The 23319-nt window shown below is 35.7% G+C and overlaps 1 protein-coding gene across 3 annotated transcripts in view; it reads left to right on the forward strand.

Annotated features, from left to right (window-relative positions):
* LOC140137858 (neuronal acetylcholine receptor subunit beta-2-like) overlaps positions 1-23319 on the forward strand; it is a 174034-nt gene that overhangs the window by 45790 nt on the left and 104925 nt on the right. Inside the window, exon 1 of one of the 3 annotated variants that reach the window (XM_072159659.1) lies at positions 18110-18392. The exons of the other annotated variants lie outside the window; for them this stretch is intronic. Coding sequence (XP_072015760.1) covers positions 18338-18392 — 55 coding nt within the window. The 5' untranslated portion in view covers positions 18110-18337. Of the gene's footprint in view, positions 1-18109; positions 18393-23319 lie in introns of those variants that run through there. 3 annotated transcript variants of the gene reach the window in all.

Raw genomic sequence — 23319 nt, forward strand, 5'->3', positions numbered from 1 at the left:
ACTGTTTCAAAATAGCCCGCCAAAGTCATGCAGACATTGAATTAGTTTGAATGAGGAATACTACGGGAACCAGCGCCTTTTGTTAGAAGTCACGCATGAGTAAAGTGGATAACGTCTATTGCCTCATCTTTAAGAAAATATTTTTATATTAAAGGGCTTTTATTTTACGAAGATCATCGATATACCTTATGAGGCTTACTTCCCAAAAGCAATAAATCAAATAAAGGGGCATTAAGCAAAATGGAGTATTTAATCCTAGTGAGTTGTCAGACTATAAACAACAATAATATTATTCAAGAAGTAGAACATGGCATGAAAAGCGGTCAATACTCCTGTATTACAGCCATAATAATAATTTGTGGGCACATTTTTAATGTTTAAACATGTCCCAACTTACACCTAATTGAAACCAGCCGAATTTGTTGTATTTGTAGGATGTTTAATGTTCTAATCACCACATTATATCCCCATCAAGATCAACTCTAAGCAGCCAAGATAGTAAGTGGGGTTTCTTTCATTACATCAATTATGTTGGTATAAAATGGACAGAAAACCTGTTTTACTAAATATTCATATTATTCATTGTTTGTGGCAAAGAATAACCGTAATATTTAACCAACATCGTATTAAAATATCGTTTGAAATAACAACCTTACTAATGATTGGATATGATCTCCTATTAAATGAGGAAATAATGGAATGTAATACTTCCGCTATATTTGGGAGGGGGGGGGCGATTGGGGAAATTACCCCATGCCTAGCATAGCCACAGAGTAGAAAAAGCATGTTAAAGTGACAGTGAACGGTAGGGATATTACTCTTGCTAGCAGTCTTAAGAAGTGGATCGTACACGTGACTAAGATTGTAGACCCCCTATTGTAAACCCCGCGGACAAAGGAAAGGCAGCCGTTGTAATGGATACACAAGATTATGAGGACCGAGTGAAGGACATGTTGAGTGATGACATAACGTATGAAGTGTTGAAAAAAGATCACACTAGTAAATACAAGAAAGAACTTAGGGGGCTGTCAAGGGGGGATCATGAATATACTGGGGGGGTCATAATTTTTTAACACCCAAAATTCTTTTAATTTCACAAACAAAATGTGCGCACAATCTTTCGTAATAAAATGCAAAATGTTTGCGCGCTCCGCTCGCCTTCTTTACAAACACGATCAAATTTTAACACACTCCTCACACTTTCTTTGCTCTAACGTACAGTTTTGGTGCGCTCCTCGCCTTTGTTCCGGCAATGAATAATTTGTCTGAGTCTGTGTAGGCTGAAGGGGGGGGTCATAAAATTTCCAACCCATTATAGGGGGTCGTAACAAAAATTGCCCGTGATAGGGGGGGGGGGGCATAAAAGTTTACTCCGGTCACCGACATATTCATATCCCCCCCCCGCCGAAGAAAATGACATCCCCCTTATGTCCATCCTCACTAGCCTACGTGATGAATCAGAGATCACACAAGCGCAGTATGATCATCTAAGACCATCGGGGGAACTTATACCCAGACTGTACGCTACGCCAAGGTCCAAAAGCCGAATAATCCGTTAAGACCTATCGTTGATTAATACACGGGCAGCTTAGGTTATAACACATCCAGAGCCCTGGCTGATATCATTAATCCAAACATCATATCAAAAATTCGTATGATTTAGCGGAAGAATTATGTGGGGTTATGATCGAAAACAATGAGCAATTAATCTCACATGATGTTGTATCCCTATTTAGGAATGTACCTTGCCATAATCCGTGACAAACTCGAAAAAGATCCGGATCTGAAAAAATACACGCTGTTAATGCTAGAGGTCGAAGACATTATGGTTTTAATGAAGTTTGTTTTGACAACCACTTACTTCACCTTCCGGGGCACCATTTATAAACAAAAAATTGGTTCAGCGTTGGGTTCACCGGTCAGTCCCCTCACAGCGAACATCTTCATGGAATGGTTAGAACAGCACGCCATCCTTACTGCCCCCCTACAGTGTAACCCCCCCTCTGGAAACGCTATGTCGACGACATTTTAGAAATAGTTCAAAAAGACACGGCTGAAACATTGATGGAACACTTGAACCAAGTCGACACTACCTCCAGTATTAAGTTCACGTATGAGGAAAAACAAGACCACCAAATTCCCTTTTTGGACACCCTCATAATCCACAAACTTGACAATTCAATCAAACTCATGGTCTACAGAAAAAAGACACATACAGACCAATATCTGTCTTTAACGTCCCATCACCCTCTTCATCAGAAAATGGGAGTTGTGCGCACGTTATTTGATAGGAAAGACAAAATAGTTACGGAGGAGGACGATAAAGTCAAAGAGGAAGAACACATACGACAGGCTTTAAGCTAAGTGTGGTTATCCAAAATGGACAATTGATAAAGTCAAGAATCAAATGGAAGCCAAACATCAAGCAAAGACAAAGAAAAATAAGAGCACACCATCTGAACAAAAAGTAAAGGTCTGGTGGTGATACCTTACGTAGCGGGAGTGTCGGTAAGAATTAGTAGAACTCTCAAGAAACACGACATCGCGACCGCTATGAGACCCCATACTACGATCAGAAAAATGGTGGTCCATCCGAAAGACAAACAAGATCCAGTTAAAATCCCAACTGTGTTTATGAAGTTCCCTGCGGTAGCTGTGAGCTAACCTATGTTGGTGAAACAAAAAGAACTTTCGGCACGCGTCTGGATGAACACAGGAGGGAGGCGGAGAAAGCGAGTCAACAAAAATATACAAGGTCAAGGAAGAAAGAATCCGAGAGCCATGTTAAGAACGCAGCCATAAGCATAAGTGATCACGTAGCCAGGGCTAATCATATTATCAACTGGGGGGGGGTCCAAAATCTTAGAGAGAGAGAGTGATAGGAAAGCAAGATGGATTAAAGAATCAATACAGATCAGAAAGAGGGGGCGATGAGTAATGAACAGAGACGAGGTGGTCTACAATCTTAGTCACGTGTACGATCCACTTCTGAAGACTGCTAGCAAGATTAACATCGTTACCGGAAGTGACATAACTTCCCGCCAGTCATCAGCTGTTGGATCATCACAACAACACCAAGCTTTGATAAAGTCAGTGGCTCACTGACGAAACTGTCAGCAAGAAAAACTAGTAAGTTTTCTTCAAATTGGTTTTGACAAAAGAAAGACTCTCTTTAAACAATACATCAATATGTGTTGAAAGCTAGCATAGCAGACTCGCCTTAGTTCCTCGGGAATATTAGTGAAGGATTAAGGTAACCTTGGTATAAGATCAGAGGAATTTTCAGTAATATCTAACCCAGTATTTGGTCAACATACAACCCTAGGTAATTGACATCAAATTGATCCGCACATGTTAGCTGCTATGGCAACGTCGACAATCTTGGATTTTGAAAGGATGTAAAATGGAATGAATTGATAGCTAAGGATCTTGAAAGTTACAGAAAGAAAATGGAGAAATATAATAATTGTGTGGTTGAACGACCTTGAAAATTATTCTAAGGTTTGCGATTTTTGGTTTTATTTTGGGTATATTGCCTATTTTTCGCTCCACAGATTTGGAACCAAACATCCGATTTGAATCAAATAAAAAGCAAACTAAAGCATAAATTGCACATTATTTTATAAAAGAATCATCTTTAAATATCCATTTGACTCATTTTTACTGATTAATCTTAACAAACATACTGGCGTTATTGTCCTGTGTGAACTAGTATTCAGCAACCGAAACTATATAATTAGAATAAAAAGTCGTACACACAGTTTGACACCAAATTTGATATACGTATACCATAAACTTACAGAAGGAGTACATAAACTCCCGGGGGGGCACTTCCATGACAGATATGCATCATGTGCTTCAGGATAGACCCCTTTTTTTCAAACCGGCTTGTACCCAATGACCCCCTTTTTTGTGTTATGGTCCTACCTATTACCCAATGACCCCCTTAAAAAAAATTCATGTACTCAATGACCCCCTTTTTTCTATTTCCTGCTATACCCAATGACCCCCCTTTTAATTCCCAAATTTAGGTGGTATTTGTGTTCTCCTCCAGAAACAATGGGATTTGTCACATTTCCAAGGTGGCCAAGTTGTTTTTACGCAGTTTGGCACTTATTTATGTGTACTTAATGATACTCTTTTGGCAGTCATGTACTCATTGACTCCCATTTTACTTTTTGTTACCCCAATGACCATCCTTTTTTCAAAGTTTCATACCGAATGACCCCATTTTTATTCAGGTTGTGTACTGAATGACCCCATATTTGTGTAATTGCACATTCATATTACGTACACAATCATAGTCGTACATTATTTTCATTATACATCACCAGATCCCACGTATGTCCACTGTCTCCTTTCAACATCTAGACCAATTTCCCTCATTCTATTCAAGTGCAATATTAAACAGTGGTCATATTACAATCACTGCATTCACAATTATTCGTAAAAGTATTGTGATTGCAAGGCTTTTTTCCTACATGCCAGTCAACGCTTTATAAAAGGATATTCCACTGGGGATCTCACGGTGTAAAAGGCACAAAAGTGATTTTCTTATCATTCCAAACTGTGACAATGTGGCTAATTTAGTGTGTCATCCATTTTAAATAACTATATCAAATATTAATGAATTTATGAGATGATGGAGATTACCAGACACCTGGTATTTAAAATCTGACCTAAGATTAAATCCTGTAAACTGTTCCTAATAAACCCAGCAACACCAGCATGTCAATTTGAGACGCTATCAATACTCTAGTGCCACATCAAGAACACGTTTTATATTAGAGAGATAAACTGATGCAACATTTCAATATTGATATTTTCCAAGTGAGGTTTGTTCTTACTCGTAACAGGTTTATGTATAACATAACGCGTCACAATTACTTATTTCAGTTGCATCGTCTTTTTAGCTTGGCTTCCAAGCCAAACTAGATAGATAGATAGATAGATAGATTTATTATTATCTTTTCACTCATTACATGATACAAGAAAAATACATAAGAATAATACATTATAAAGATATAAATAATAATACAAATATAATAATTATGGAAATGCATAATACAACGATGAGTGAAGGAATTACAGTAAAGGCCCAAAGGCCTGTAGCTCTGTAACCCCTTGATACAGGTATATGGCATTTATTTGACATGGCAGCAGGTTGGTAGACAACAAAATGCCGAGTCCAACCAACCAGCTGTCATGTCCATCAATGACATATCCTATGTTAACATTTAAGGAAAAAACAAAGAAAAACAAAATGCACATATCAAAAACTAATTATTGAAGTAAATTAATGAAATTAGTGAACAAAATATTGGTGAGGTACACATGATTGAAAGACTAAGAATAGCTTTGCATAAGATGTTGTTTATACTTTTTCCGGAATTGCTTCACTGATGACGAGCACTTGATATCAGAATCAATAGCATTCCAAAGCTTTATACCTGCATATTTAATAGATTTCTCACAAAAGACTTTCTTGACTCGAGGTAAGATGAGATTGTTTCTATATCTAGTGTTTATAGCGTGAATTTCTATATCATTCGTTTCCGACCTTGGAAGTATTTCGACCTCCGAACCGAAATAGAAAGAATAGAAGTAGGAAACCTCTTAAGATGCATTTGTTTCGTCCTCAGTAAAACGATATTGCAAGATGCTTAGTTACTATTTAACAGTTGCCTCACTCGCCATGATAAAATTCATTTAGCTAATATGTATATTTTGCAGTGAACTCTTTGACCTGATCCAGGGTATGAAATAGTAAGCTCATTTCCCTCATAAAGCTGTGTTCAGTAGTGATTGTTTTTCGGTATAGATGTATAAATGTAAAGATTGGAAAGAAAAAGAGCAAGGTATACCAACTTGTGTGGGGAAAGAAGTAACATACAGACTAGACAGTATGTGGGGGGGGGCAAAACAGCAAATGTAGGCATTAGAAGTAGGCAAAGTTCGATAGCCAATAATTACCATTTCCAAGGCCCACAGAAGTGCTAAACATGCAAAACAACAAGTTCAATGGGAATACAAAATGCACTAGAACAAGACTAGTGATGAAAGACACTGTACATAATTATAAACAGACACGATAAACCAAACAACAAATGTAGGCACAAAAACAGGCAAAGTTCGATAGCCAAAAATGGCCAATTCCATATCACACAGAAGTGTCAGGAAAACAGTACAAATGTACAATTGCACAAAGCCAACTGCAGGCAGTGGAAAACATTATATTGGTAGTGAATTCTCATTCATACATACTCGCTATATAACAGCATGCGTGATTGGTCGATAGGCGGGCATAAACAACGTTTATGCCCGGCGTTCCGGTCATAAACAAGCCGCGTGAGAACTGATGGACGCTCGCGAGTAGGATATTACGCGTCTTTGTTCGCGAGCTATTCACGCAAAGCGCGAGTGATGTACGCGATGTTCGCGCGCGTCCAAGCACGATGGACTGAGCAAGAAAACGTTTTCTTACAATTAGCGATGGAGAAACTGTTAAAAATGATAAGGAACTGGTAGTTTTAGTTTAAAATGATGGTATTTTTAGTTTTGAAGGGAAATAACAGCAAGCAGAATGTTGCGTATGTATGAACGGGGTTCATTCATATATTTTCATGACTAAACGTTGTTTATGCCCTCGGGCTAAAGCTCTCGGGCATAAACAATCGTTTAGTCATGAAAATATATGAATGAACCCCTAATTTAAATTTGCTCTGCTTGCTGGTGGATGTCTGGATGTATTAGGGTAGCAGTCCATCTGTGAAACGATGTCAATTTGATAATGATATTTAATTTGTATATTGTGAATTTGCTGTTTTTGAATTATTATGTCTTCACATTGGGACCTGGATCACTATTTTGAGTCTCTGGCGTGTTTTGCTCGGGGACAAATTTTTGTCTGGCTCGGGTGGACGATTGTTTGTCATGTGCTGGTCGACGGTTGTCTACCTTGGTCTGTCGGGGTGATTTCTGTGGGCTTCAATTTTCCTGGGGATTCGAGTAGTGATTTGGATTGTAGTGTGTTGTTTATAATTATCATGCTATTGTTCATTATATGATATGCTATTTTGTTTCTCTTTCAAGTGTATTATTGCTTTATAATGTTTTTAAATGTGTTTACTATAATTAATTTGTATTGGTTGTATTATGCCTAATAGAATATGTACTTTTGTAGTTTTTGCATAATGTATTTGTAAGTTTAGTTCTCTGTTCAGCGCATTGAGGCCTGGCATAATGCGCTATATAAATTACTTGTAAGGTAAAAAGATCATTCAAGAATAGTCTTGCTAGAATTGTTGTACGTCCGTATATACCGAACAACTCCTCAAGGTCATTATGGTCAAGTTTATAAGATGCGTCTTTGGCCAAAGTGGTCGGCGGCTCCCTGTGTAAAAGCGCAATGATTATATCCCAGCAAGCACAGAACGTTTTTTAAACGTTTTAACAGGTTATATTTTGGATTTTGAGTGTGTTAAAAACTAGTGGCGTACAAGGGGGATGGCTAGACTAATTCCAATCAGCCGTCTACACTTCGCATATACTGTGTATGCTTCGTAGTGACGACTGATTATCTTACAGCCAATATCATGACGGACTTCTGAAAACTGTTCAATGCGACTTTGGTTGTGCGCCGTAGCGCGACTGATTAGCGGCGCCCGTGTACCGCGTCGCTGTACCGCGCCACTGTGACAAGATCGCGCTCTGAACTTTTAAAAACAACAAACTCGGTCAAAAGGTCAATTTGGACACAACTGCGCATGCTCTATGCCACAGGAATCCTGTTGCAAAATCCGTCACTTTTTTTCCACGAAGTTTTCTCAGTCGTCAATCCAGTCGGTTGACGACTGAGAGCAGCAGTCTAGGGGATGGCATGTCCCCCACCATTTTGTCTTCCAGTCGGGAGAAATGCACTCAGTCGGGGAAAAATCATGGGATTAGCAATTACTGCGAGCGAAACTAGTCGAAAAATTTGAGCAGTGAGGAAATCGAGTATCAACCCACCCCACCCCCTACCCGCATTTGCAAACCTGGTCACCAATAACATCAAATGTTGGGTTATATAAAGATCATGAAAACGTTTTAAAGCGATTTGTATAAAAACTCATTACAAAAGTGTTTTTTAAAATGTTATTGTAAAATATTTTTTGCAAACAGTAGTTTGCCAAATATTTTGTCAACACTTAAAGGCACATATAAAATTAACAGATGTGGAAATAGGAGTATAAACTGACCAGCAGATACCAGTTGTGGTCCTACTAATTCATGGCATATTGGATGGCCCAGGGGAAAGTTAGCCCATATTAGCAAGACTATCCTTGCCTTCAAGGTGAAACAAACCTACTCATGTTACCCTCTGGCCATGGGCTGGCCTGGTGTCAGATCTTACCCAGGGAAAGATGACATTCCAATATATGCCTTTAAATAACATTATGTTAGAATATTTGCAGTAAGTTATCAAAAATGTTTTTGAATGTTATGAAAACGTTTTATACCCTTTATATACCCTTTATATACCCCGACATTGGAATGTTTTCTGCCAAACTTTTCTAACCTTTTGCGAATGATGTCGAAAGGTTTCGTGTTTGCTGGGATGCATTTGCGTTTTATAAATGATGGCGGATTTGTTTTTTACTTGTTACTTTTATGTAATTTCCCCTTTTAAAACTATTGGTTTCCCGTTTGTGCGTAATAACGACAATTGATCTCTACAATAGCATTTCGTACAGGAAATCCTTCACTCTAGAATGATTGTGTCCCCATCACTGGACATACTAATTGCACTAGCTATAACGACTTGTTATCAAAAGTACCACTTATCGGTCCATTTACCTTTACAGTTTTGAAAATTGGGAATACTTACCGGTTGTAAATTATCAGCGGACTATACACATTACTTAAAAATGAAAAGCTTAGATGCAACACGTGCGAAGTTCAACCGAGGTTAACATTTAGTTTTTTGTATTACAATCGTTTGGTGTTTGTTTGATATTCATATCTTCTTCCGAAGAAGAATTAATCAGATTAATATTACATAACATGTAAGATCCCATTTTAGTACCTCCATGGTTTGTGTCTCTATTCATCAGCATCATTTTATTTCATTTACTATGTGTAAATGATTGGGTATGTGAGTGTGCCATGTGGATGTGCGTTGGCTGAATTTGTTTTACTTGCCACTTTATGCAATGTTCCCCTTTTCGAAGCTACATTCTCTCGTTTGCACGTAAATTGGTTTGGGAACTAGCAATATCCTTTTAGTGCAAGCACCAATCAATTGAGTTTATTTTATCTAGCTCACAAGCCAACAATGTGTTACCTTGCGCAGCAAGTACGGGTCACTCGAGTTTAAAAGGTTACTTGTCACATTGTATATTTTGCTTGTGAAATGTTCTTTTCACGATTTAATGTAATTGTCAGCTTGTCTATAGTGAAAATACCGAGTTCTGAGTACATCGTCTACGACAGTCCTTCTATGTATACCGTAACTCTTGCTTTTTATACAGCGTGTTTATAGTAAATATACCAAATTTTGAGTACATCGTGTACGATAATCCTTGTATGTTTACCGAAACTCTTGCTGTTTATAGTGAGGCACATTTACCACACAAATCATGTACCCATCATGCAGTTATTGTTGCCTATGTATGCACACAACACAGGGGCACTCACAATAGGCAATTGACCCCTACTGGTAGCGCTGTGTTGTATAGGAGATGAACTAGTTAGCGTTATATAGGCCTATCAAAAAGTAAAAAAGTAATGATTTTAGTACTTGCTCTATGTTTCAATTACTTATTCTTTTCAAAATATCTGAATTTTCAACCCGGTACAAGCTTTAATAACGAGGGACCATACATTTGTATGAGAAAGAAATCCTACCACCTATATCCAAACTCCCGTGTATTCCGATGCATATTTTGCTTCACCGGACCGCCCTGGCTTGGTCGCATTTGGAAGAGGGGTGTCACAAAACCGTAATAGGTGCAAATTTAGTACTTTCTGTCAATCAAGTATGTTTTATTCTCTACATGTCAATTTTTAAATCATTAGCATAGTCCTTATAATAACGGAGGACCGCCTTGATGAGTAAATGACAGCAAACCATTGAAAAATTCCCCAAAACTCGGTCAGTAGAGCTCCGCCCGTACATGTCAATAGCATCATTATCGATTGGATTAGTTGACCGTAGCGGACAATTCAATCGCTCATTGGATTAATATTATCCCGTAGTAATAAATTTGCATTGGACAATCGATTACTATAATTGTTTAGTACTGCATATCTCCGTTTAATTTTCACTAAGCGGGTTTATGGCTGGAAAGGTCACGGTGAATTTGCTGTGGACATAACTGCACTATGCATCTAACATTATTACCGTACATTTGCAACGACCCCAAGATCACACTTGCAAAGCACGGGGAATGTGTAAATACTGTGGCGCGAACTATAAACAGCCCGTGAAACAGTGTGATCATGGCGGCACACAGGTAGCTTGCGGCACACAGGTAGCTTCTGTTTTGATAACTCTTGGAGTTTAGAAGAGTTTAAATGTCCTTCGCGCATCCAACACATCACGGAATTCGCGGTTATCATGGTTATATATATACATCTTATTGCATGTGCTCTAATGACTTCCTAACAAAAGTACCATATACCTTTTGAATCTTTTTTAATTGGACAGACTAAGCGATAGGAAACGTTACAAAATTATCAATGGAGCATACCTAAACTATATTGCATATCAGTTACAATTTTCACATGAGCGATTTTATAATGAACACGTAAATGTGTAAGTGGTCTAGAAAGTGTAGAATCAAGTTTGATTTCATGTCATGAATAGTTGATGATCCAATGCTGATATTCTCATTGCATTGCCCTTTTTGTAGGTATTATCTTTATTATATAATGGTCTTTTCGTGCCTGACCTGTTTTAAACTTGTCTTAATGAACAGATAGACGTGACAAGAGTATTGATAAGTCGTCTGCAAAGTGTCGGATCAAGTTTAATTTCGTGTTATGAATAAATAATGATGTAATGATAACATCCTCACTGTATTGCTTTTTTTTTTTTGTACACTGCATTATATAATTCTAACTACGTCCCTGAACTCTCTTTATGATGTAATTCTTTCTAAGTCCCTTCCTGAAATCTAGCTATGTCGCGATTGCATTCTTCTATTGCTATGACAGATGCAATTTATTATTATTATAATCTTCACGAAGCATCTTTGAGGAAATATTTTACGTAACATGTCTCTAGGTTTTTGAAATGGCTTTTATTTTACGAAGATTATCGATGTACGTTATGAGGCCTATTCAGCAAAAGCAATAAAGCAAGTGAATGAGTAATAAAGAAAATGAAGTATAATCCTAGTGAAGAGTCAGATTATAAACAACAATAATAATATTCAAGAAGTAGAACATGGCATGAAAAGAAGATCAGTACTCCTGTACAGGGTGTATCAAAATGATTGGTACCAACGACTTTTCATTTTTTACCGATATTTTTTACTATTTTTTGTACCAGTTTGGGGTAAATTGTTTACATATTTGTAATTATAGTAGTTTTATCTTCTCTAAGAATTTTAGATCATAAAGATAGCACATTCTGTTCAGAAGTTACATGATTCTAAAGGAAAGTAGGTGTTTTTACACTTTTCATCGTAACGCTGGATCAGTAGCGCACCATTTTCAAAGTTCTATTTACTACAAATACCTTGTGAGAATGATATGTTGAAAATCATGGAAATGTTTAATTTTCCCTTGCCTATTTCTTCATTCATAATATATATAAATGTTCTAATCAAATCTTTGAACAAGTTCATTTGGATTGTTAGATTTCACTGTTAACATAGTTCGTTTTATGCAAATCCAAGAAAAATGAAGATGTTAAACTCACATTTTTAGTAGGTATGTCACAGTGGCTGCACAATAATTCTGTCATACTGTGCACGCATACATAACAGTGAATCAAAAAGCGCGCGGATCAAAGTTGGCCAATTTTTGAAAACATACATGTCAAAAAACGATTTCCTCGTTATGTTTCATTGATCACAATAATTTGTCTTTTTAATATATGGTAGGTGAAACATTTCCTAAATCACTATCAACTCCGCCGAAATTAAACACTGCCTAGTTTAAGAGTTAAGACCTGTTTTATGAATTTTTTTAGATCGTACATAAATCAATAAATATAGGTCTCTCGAAATAGAGGACCTAGTACCACCGGTCTGAAATACCAGTGTTTGTTATCATGTATTTTTTTCCCTTGGACAATGAGTGAAACACTTCCCTATACCAATTGAAAACTCGGTGCACTTAGGCAATTAACTGCAGTTTCTTTATTCAACATCACAGCAGGTTCATATTTGACAAAATCATGCTGTATGAATAAAACATAAATAAAACATTGAAAAAAGTAAAAATTACATATGCCTAATTAACATAAGAATGGCATAAATATATAATTAGATGTAATTAGCTAATTTGCATAATTAATGACTTTTTGTGTATTTTTTGTTACCAAATGAAAGAACTTTGGGTACTTATGTGTGCAAAAAAACCGCATCCTCATATCATGTACGGTTCTCTGTTGGCATTATTTTTGCATATTAATTAGCTGGACTTAGTCATTTTTAAGCTTTTATTTGTCTGCAGATTGATCAAAATGGCTAAAATTGTATATTTGGTGGATTTATTACATTTATTCGAGGAGAGATTTTTAAATCTTGTTTTCTTTAACGAAGTCCGGAAAGATATGCAATTAATCTGTGATACTTAAATCAATGCTACCTTTTCAAGTAAGTGTCCGAATAAGCATTACAAATCCCAAAAATTACCATTTTGCCATTTATAGCAATTTGTGCAGGTTTTCACCCGATTTGCGGTATCTTCAAGTTGACGTTACATCACTTTGCATTGTCCGATTTTAATTCTGTTTTTTTTTTTTTGAAGCATTCATAACGATGATTCAATTAAAAGCGTCAAATAACATGTTTCTGCTGCGCTTATTTTTGGGGTGATATACCTATTTTTAGTGACGTTTCACCACTACACTAGTGGTTTCTTCAGACTGGCAACCCATCACATCTGACTGCTTCCTTTTATAGGCAATAGGAACCTCTATAGAGGGCGTGATGAAATGGTCAAAGATGTTGTTGAGTGAGTAGGCCCCCTCGTCCTTGTTTAGAGTGTCTTTTCCTTTTCGGCGTATCCAGATGGCTTCTTTCAGCCACCTAGTGGTCTTGTCAGCTTTTCTGTCGATGACTTTTGAGTCCTCCCAATTGATGGAGTGATTGGTGGAGACAACATGATCAGTGATAGCTGACTTGTGAATGTCTGTGATAGATGACGTGCGGCTGGCTCTTGTGTAGGGCTTCGTTTAAAATTTCTCCACCTCTTTTTGGTGTTCTTTGAGGCGAACGCCGAATGGGCGGCCGGTTTCTCCGATGTAGGTACCAGCACAATCTCCGCAGGGAATTTCATATGTCGTTCTAATCAATATTTATTGGTTGAGAGTAATATTATTGACTTGAATAATTTAGGTGGGGTGAAATAAGTTTGTGAATCAACACCTTCCAGGGTGAAATAAGTTTGTGAATCAACACCTTCCAGGGCGGTAATTTAAATTGTAGTATTGAGATTACTATTAAGTAGATAGCTTTCAAGCGTAAGGAGTATCTCATGCAAACATGCTATAACTTGCAATGTTTCACAATTTGATATGGGCAGTTACAGAACGGATTCACCCCAGGTGTAAGTTCATTCAAGATGGGGCTTTTAAAGCAATTTTTTGTTATGTAGACTGAGGTGAGATATTGAAGAGCATGTATGCAATAAATAGTTCAAGCAATGAACCTATCATCTTGTGTTGTGTAAGTAAAACCATGATTACGTCGATCTTCGTTTAACTCCCAGATGCATTAACCAATCATTTTCAGATTATTAGATCAATAGGTTAACATATGCCCCTTTCTATTTATAGTACAAAAACTATATCAATTAGCAATTTTAGATTTTTGATATATTTTTGAAAATGTCACATAGCCCGGTACCAATCATTTTGATACACCCTGTATTACAGCCATATGTACGATCTTTTAAGGGTCCGGTCACCCACCTTTGCACGGTATTTTTGTGTGGAACCTGAGAGCATATCAGACACACCAAGTCGCATTCTACATAAATGAGGAATGTTCTTCTGATATCAAATAATTTCGATTCTTTGAAATTCGCGATATAATACAAATATTGTTAGTGACAAAACCAAATTTAATGTTCGGATTTGGTTCCCTATTGGATGAAGAAATAATCACATTCAATAATTCCAATGTGAAGTCTGCACAAAAATAACGCAGCTGTGAAATACGCCCATAGCTTCAGAACTAATAAATGTTTCCACAATATTTCTGCATAGAAAGAAGGATGATTTATTTACGCGCATTTTGATACCCAATTTGTCAAATGTCGTTCAATATTAACAACACAGTAGTGCCTTTGAAGAAATATACCCAAATTAAAAAGTTGCAGTTTATAGCGATCAGTGGTTATTACGAAAGCATTGTGGCTCGTAAAATAGCGCTGACTTCAAATCAATACAAATCGCTGCAACTTTTAAATTCGGGGTATCAAAATGCGCGTAAATAAATCATCCTTCTTTCTATGTTAAAATTTTGTGAACACAATACTTAGTTCTGACGTTATAGGTGTTTTTATAACAGCTGCGTTACTTTTTGTGCAGTCTTTATTTTAATGTTTTTAGTCACCTAATGTTGGCTATAGACAATGCCTGTAAACAACTTGTCATCCCGGGGGATAAGTATTATAAACCGAATCTTATGAATTTTTAATTAGGCTAAAAGCCTTTATAGGTGTTGCGTGAATACGAAAATCGTGTCATTCTTGATATATTTGCATTTATCAAAATGTCATCTTTGCACCTGTTATCGCGTCTAGAATTTATTTCGTAGCGTACGAGAAACGTACGTCAATCCATACACTGAAAATAAAAACCAGTCACGCACATGCTTGACTAGCTTAAAACTAGTCAGACTGACCAGCGTGCTTAACTATTTTTGTCTGGTCAGGCAGTATTTCAAACCAGTCGAGCTGGCTTGAATAACTTAAAGCCAGTCGAGCAAAACTAGTCAAGCAAGACTGGCTGGACTACTGTATCTGTTTCAAGAGTCCATATAGCTTGACTAGGTATAAGATCTTGACACCACCTTAACTAGGTTTTACCTAGTTGAGCTTTCCAGTTTAGGCTTTCAGTCTACTTCGAAGGTAATGATGCTGTTTGAGTATCACCCACACCCCTCTACCAAAATGACACAATAACCAATCATTAATTAATTTCCCCCAATTTCTACTAGTTTCAGCCTGTTACTCAGTATCTTCGTTTATCATTATGACGTTATCGGATACTGAGGTACAATGCACTGTATTGGTATCTGCTGCACAAATAAGAAATATCACGATGTGGGCTCCAAGGATGTAGCTGAGAAGCTGTCTCAAGGGGTTTGGGCGTACCTGGATGACTTTAATCCCATTTTATTTACTCACAGACAAAGTTCAGATAATCATCTCATCTTTCGGGTGGGTTTAACATTCTCTGAGTTGGCAAAACCTGCATTCTTCGTGTCAGTAATTTATTTAGTGCATAAGTGGTCAAAATGTGACTCTCTAAATTGCTTAATTTTCAGAATTTGCATTTATCATACGTGGTGCAATTAAGGAAAATCAGTCGCAACTCGGAAATATTAAATTTCTTATGTAATAGTAAAAAGCATTTACAATTTGCAGAAAACCCCATTGAAATTGAACAACCAGTTCTAAAGATACGAGCAATTAAAGAGTTAAAAAAAAAGAAAACAAAGGGAATATTTCCTTTGTATGGCTATATCTCAAAATCAATATTTCCGAGTTCCGACTGATTTTGCTTCATCGCATCACATATTGAGCAGCACTCTCCTTGTGATATATTATGTCTACACTATGTAGAGAGGGTCTACAACATATTTGAGATAACATTGACAAATAATAGGTACCGTAAAACCTCGTCTACAAACATATAGAGTTTTTTTGATGAAAGATAAATTGATACGAAACAACCGTAAATATGCCAATACAATAATACTTGTTTGTAATTGTATATGCTTGTATCGGTAATTTATTTGCTCAAACTTCACAATGCTATAAATTTGTCAATAGATGGCGCCTGGATTAATTTAGCTTTCATCAAAATTACTCTATATGCTTGAAGACGAGGTTTTACGGTATATATCTAGATGCATGAACTTGGATTTCTTAAACGTACAGCGCATCCCTATGTACCGCTGCAAGACTTCAGGTCTGTAGATGTCATTATGAATATGATAAAGACTGAAGTCTTGCTTGCAGGTCTAGGTGTCCACTAAGCACTCCCCTGATTTTACTGCCCACCCATCAACCCCCAGAAAAATTCCTGGTGCCACCACTGTCACAGCAATTATTTTGTTCATCTGCGATGAAACATAATTATTATCGTGCATCAATAGTAAGAAATCATAATACATATGGTTAATATAATTTGGTTACGCATCCCTGATATATGTGACGCGATCAAACAAAATCAGTCAGAACTCGGAAATATTAAATTTTCAGTATAGAATATAGTAAAAGGCATTTACAAAGCTGGATTTTGCCACAAAAAAACCCCATTGAAATTGAACAACCAATTCCAAAGATATGAGCAATTAAAGAGTTTACAAAACAAGAGGAAACAAAAGGAAATATTTCCTTTGGTTGGCAATATCTCAAAATCAATATTTCCGAGTTCCGACTGATTTTGCTTGATCGCATCACATATGATAAGCATTTTAAGCATTTTAAACATATTTCATCTTTAATAGAATATCTATGGTTATGGATGTTCACGTTCATCATACTACTTTATTATTTACCATGAATGTTGATGTACCATTAAACGTGATCCTGCATTTCGTATAAGTAGCATGTTAAAGTGGCATGTATGTCAAACAATGCAAAAATATGTAAAACAATCTTTTGAACGCTAATAATGGCAGATTCGTCATAGTGCTTCAAGAATATTAGTACTCAGCAACCGATACTACATATGAGACACGATCTGGTCCATGGGGGCCAAGGCGGCAAATTTGAACCATGGACCAGATTGTGTCACATTATTATTATAAAGATACATTTGTATAGAGAAAACGCGTACAAATATTTTATATTATATACTTCGTCTTCCTCCTCTTCCTCTTCTTCTTCCTCTTCCTCTTCTTCTTCCTCTTCCTCTTCCACTTCCTCTTTTGCTTCTTCTTCCTCTTCCTCCTTTTTAAGTTCTCCTTCTCTTTCTTCTTTTCTTTCTTCTTTTTTTTTCTTCTTTTCTTCTTTTGAGTTCAAGGTCATGCAGATGTCAAACATGGTTGATTACTGCAACTCACCTTGCTGCATGTTAAGTGTTGTGAAAAGGAAAATATGCCAACTTAAAATAATATTAATCAATTATGCCTGACACGTCAAATGAGATGTTTAGGTAACATAACTTAACTATAAGTATATTAACAAAATAAATTAACAAAATAAACAGTTCCTAAACAGTTCCAGAAACAATAATTCTGGTATACCCTGCGCACAAGTATAACCCTACCACTAATCTTAATCTTAACCCTAACCATAACCCCACCCATAAACATAACCATAAAATACAGAGTGCGCAGGATAAACCAGAATTGTATACCTAAAACAAAGGGTGCGCAGGGTAAACCAGAATTGTACCTAAAACAAAGGGCGCGCAGGGTAAACCAGAATTGTACTATAAACTGATTTAGCATTTCAATTTAGATTTACCAACTGAGGTTTGTTTTTCGTGTTGAAACAGACTCACAACACTGTGTAACACAATACAATGCGTCTGTCTGGTCACTTGTACCAAGTTTGATTGATATTTTATTTATATAAATTATATATTATACAAAGGGACAGACGGTGTATTGGCGAAGTTCACTCAAAACAATTGATTCATAATACGTCATGTACGTGTTGGCGCTCTTTCAATATTAAAATTATTCCCAGTCATTCGTAGCTGTATGTTACTGTCAACGCAGACGGTGAACTTGGAGCGGGATATATCATTTAAATGTAAAACTTGGACCAAGGAGACACACCATTAAGGGAAATATCAGGACAAAGCTAAACATGAAGTACACGTGTGTAGCAATGAATATGATATAGATTGGGTGCTTTTTTGGCCTTTGCGGCTATTGTTGTCATCAACCCATAAGATGATGTTCAGCGAAGTCATATTTTGTGGAATTATTTGAAAATGCCTACCAAGCCACTTACTTGGATTTTGATGGCAACAGCTTTCTTTTATCTGGGTAAGTTATGTGTTTGAATTATAAAACAAAAATGTAAACTAAAGAAACAACTGTCAGGTATGCAGGTGTGGTATTGCAGGTAATGGACAATATGACATTAGAAGTACAATTATTTTCATTGAAATTTGCTCACTTCAGCTCGCTTCTGTGGGGGTGTGCGGGCGAGTGCGGGCGAGTGTCTGGATATATGTGATGCGATCAAGCAAAATCAGTCGGAACTCGGCAATAATAAATTTTCAGTTTCCTATAGGATTGTAAAAAGTATTTATAAAGCTGGATTTTGCAGAAAATCCCATTGAAATTGAACAACCAGTTCCAAAGATATGAGCAATTAAAGAATTTCCAAAACAATAGGAAACAAAAGGAAAAATTTCCTTTGTTTGGCTATATCTCAAAATCAATATTTCCGAGTTCCGACTGATTTGGCTTGATCGCATCACATATTAGTGTGTATCAGTCTGTGAAATTGTATGTCAGTATGGGAGTTTGTTGATGGCTGTTTGTAGGGTATAATTATTTCCGTCAACATTTTAGATTGCAAGATAAAAGATTATTCATGAATAGTTTTGCACGGACTGAAAAAAAAATACTGACTAATATTCTGCAAGAGTTATTGTACGTCGTTAATACCGAACAATTCCTCAAGTTAATTAGCCTATAGTTTATGAGATCTGTCTTTGGCTAAAGCGGTCAGCGGCTTTCTGTAAAGCGCAATGATCGTATGTACTTGAGCGATATAAATCGTCTTGTGAATGCGCATTGACGGATTTGTTTTTTTTACCCTTTCAAGACTATATTTCCTCATTTTGTGCGTATTACGCTTTGTTCAAAAGTTTAAAAGTCTTGTACATTTTCGTTGTGAAATAATATCAAAATTTTAATGTAAATGTTGGAAAAACAAAAATCTTGTTACTTAGCCTAACTGACTCTAATATCACATTTAATAAATAATATAATAAATAAGCATTTATAATGCGCCATTTATCTAGAAAATTAAATCTAATCCAAGGCACACAAAAAAACAAACAAAAAAACAACAACAAAACAAACAGATACAAGCAAGCATACATGTATACATGAAAACAGAGTTAACAAAAAGTATAGCTGAATAAAACAAATCAACTATCCAAATTGTTAGCTCTATATAATTTCAAACAAAATACGATCAACATGAACCAAAAAATCTTTATGATACATGTACATGAACAAAAAATACAGAGCAGTATAATATAAAAGCATGATTTAGTACAGGAAAAGCTATTCGTCACTCCAGAATAATTATGTCCGCATCACTTAACATACTAATTGTACTAGCTATAATGACTTATTATTAAAAGTACCAATAATTACCGTTCCACTTTAGTGTCTTTAAATTGGACATACTTACGTAAGGTTAAACTAACTTTGTCAAAATTGAGTAAAAACCTAAATATTTTGGATTTTCAGAAAATTCACAAATAATTGAAAATTTAGGTCATTTTGGCAATTACAATTACTTGCTTTTTACAATTAATAATGGAAATGATGAGATTTTTAATATGAAACTCAGTTAGCAAGCCCTTACGACTAACATTATTACAAACGGGTCAAAAGGGGGCTTCAATAAAAAAATGGCTTCTTATTTGTCCTTGTCTTAAATTAGATGGGACATTGCCTGCTTGATATATAAGTCACATAACGTGGCATTTGTGATAAGCTGATAACACTAGTAACACACAACATTCGAGTCGTTAAGTTGTAACAAAGTTGCTACATGTTGCACAACGTTGTAGTGTTAGCAGGGGAGGACTGAATTTATTACCATGATCATGACCTTACTCATATGTTTTTGTTATCAAATCTACCAATTTGGATATTTTTTCAAATTTAAGATTTTCAACTAAGGCCATTAGTTTGGGATACCTTAACTCACATGCAATACAATCAACAAAATAAAATGCTGTATCAAAAAAAAAAAAAATCATTTTGTTTTTCTCAGAATTGTACTCTGTGGATTTCAGTTCGGGGGCGTTGTTAATTCGAATACTCCTCTGAATTCACAGACCGTCTGTGAATTCGAATACTCCTCCGAATTCACAGAGACCGTCTGTGAATTTGAATACTCCTCTGAATTCACAGATCGTCTGTGAATTCTTGGTAACGACTTACTGCATTTTTAGCTAGTTTTGTTTCAAGGCGCTTTACGGTTGTTTGATGTGATCATTTAATAATGTTTTTAACAAAACATTATATAATGTTCAATTCTACACCTGGACAATAACAACAGCTATCGCACTAATATACACATATCTATATTTTTATCTGTTTTTAACATAGATTTTCGTTTCAATATCAAATTATTCATCTTTTTATGCTTTATTGTGGTAATTTTCATTCTATAAATTGTATATTTATGTGCAAATTGAGGGCGCTATTTACATATATATTAAATTTAAATTAGCCAAATAATATGACTTATTCCTTACATTTCATGATAATTGTTTGTTGTTGAAAATTTCCTTGCCATTTGTATGTCTTTTCTGATGTTCTAATACCATTTTACAAGTGGCAACCCCTTGTAAAAATGCAAACAAGATTTAAGATAAATAGCGCCATCATTGTTCAACTTTTCTTTAAAATGACTCAGTTTTACATGCAACAACCGTGGCTTGCATGCCGTTGTTTATATTGTTGTGGTTTAATCATTTATGTGCTACAACAACATAATATCTTTAAAAAGCAGTGAACAAAGTTATACTGCAAGTTTTTCGGATATTCCTGCTTTATTGCGTCATTTTACTTTACATAAACAAAATTGCACATACAAAATTTTAATTTGCACAGATGAATTTGAAGCAAAAAAGATCATTAACTATCTAATGTAACAACCAGACTGCCTAAATGTTTTATTTGCTGCCAAAATTGAAACAAGTGAACAGTATCTGAAATCACACACCGGGTCTCTGAGTTCAGAGGAGTTTGTGAATTCACAACGCCCGAACTAATTTACCTCTTAAAGGGTCAAAACCACTAAAAACGAGCAATTTCCAAAAATGGGGAAAATAAAATGTTATTCTAGTCATGTTTACACATATAAAATCAGATATAACGCTTCGAATTTTGACCCAGACAAATATGAGCACGTAATATTCTGAACTTTTTTTAAATTTATGGCACTTACAAGAAAACTAGCGAAATGTACTGCTGTAACGTACGTTACTATGGTTTGTAAGACTCAGCATTATTTTTGTCAGGGATGGAAGCGCATTACTAATGATCGGTTTTCACTATTTGAAATGGATGTTTGAACTTGCTTCTTTCAACCCAAAAGACTTATTTCACCCTTACCATTGGTATCATATATGACACTTACAAGTAAATTAGCGAAATTTACTGCTGTAACATACGTTACTACTGGTTCGTAAAATTCAGCAGTGTTTTTTGTCAGGGAGGGAAGCGCATTACTAATGATCGGTTTTCACTATTTGAAATGATGTTTGAACTTGCTTCTTTCAACACAAAAGACTTATTTCACCCTTATCATTGGTATCCTGGAGTGAGTGTGAATATGAACACAGGAGATGTGGAATAAGTAATCTAATATCCATCTTTCATAATTTAGACTATTATCTGGTACTTTAGAGAATCTTATGAAAGTATTGGATCAAAAAGTTTCTTGTTTAATGTGTTTGACATATACCACCAAATAATTTCCATAATGGTTCCTCATATTGTATTGTGTCACTGTTAAGAATGGTAACGCATGTTACGTAATGTATGTTACAAATCGTTTACATACTCATAGAACTCAAAAAACTAAAAATGTTGTACATTGCTAGCAGTGCAAGGGGGCGCTAGACTAACTAAAAATTATATGCATGCAGGCAGAATGTGATTTTCTTCAATTTAATCATGGTCGTACAAATACTGGTAACATATGTTTCAGTAACGGATGTTTCAGTTAAACTTCTAAAATTTCCACATGTTCTGTTAATGATAGCGGTGCAACAAAATTATTTCACTTTTATCAGGGTATCACATGCTAATGTTTACTACCTACCAGGTATATATTTTACCGTTTGATTTTCAGAAAATTGGTAACGTAGGTTACTTTCCTTATTTCCACGCTATTAATTTGACATTATAAAGGCAAAACATGATACCTAAATTGATAAAAAAAGGTTATCAAGGGTTAGAAAACATGTCAATGGAACGTAGGTTACACAGAGTTTTGCGACAAATTTCAATTGTAAATAAATCATCTTTTACAATTTAGGGATGGTTTTTTCCTTTTTTTTTTCTAGTAGGAATACACTATAAATTATATTTTAATACTATTTCAAGGCATATTAATTGTGTTCCTTTTAAGCACATTACACAAATATGTGAAGTTCATGATTTCCAACTTCGAAACATCGCTACTTCCAAAATAATACGATTTGAATGATCAAATTTTCAGATATTATAGCCTGTTATGTGTTAAAGATATTCCAAGATCATTTCCTTATATTACGATCTACATTGGTACAATATATTAAGTTGAATGGTTGCGACAGGATTTTCGCCGAGTTGCTCGTTTTTAGTGGTTTTGACCCAAAATAGGCATTGCTTTATCAAATGTTTGTGAACGATTTCGTGTGATACGAAAGGCTCGTTGATTAACAAGGACAATACAATTATGTGAATTAAGGAGGAAAAAAACAAAGTAATAATCCGGGGAAAGCATTAACATGCTAAGAAACAAATTATGCATTTAAATAAAATAACAAGGACATGTCGGCTTGAATTAAAATGTCTCACAATTCCATTTTATACGGTAGAAGCGATGCAACGAGAATATCATGATATTGGAATTAGTTGATAAAACTGTATACAGCGTCTCTAATACATTTCTATACTATATGTTTAATTTCTAGATTTATAATGCCTTATAAAGTGGCAATAGACA

The sequence above is a fragment of the Amphiura filiformis genome, chromosome 17 (assembly GCF_039555335.1).
Source record: "Amphiura filiformis chromosome 17, Afil_fr2py, whole genome shotgun sequence".
In the NCBI taxonomy this organism is placed as follows: domain Eukaryota; kingdom Metazoa; phylum Echinodermata; class Ophiuroidea; order Amphilepidida; family Amphiuridae; genus Amphiura; species Amphiura filiformis.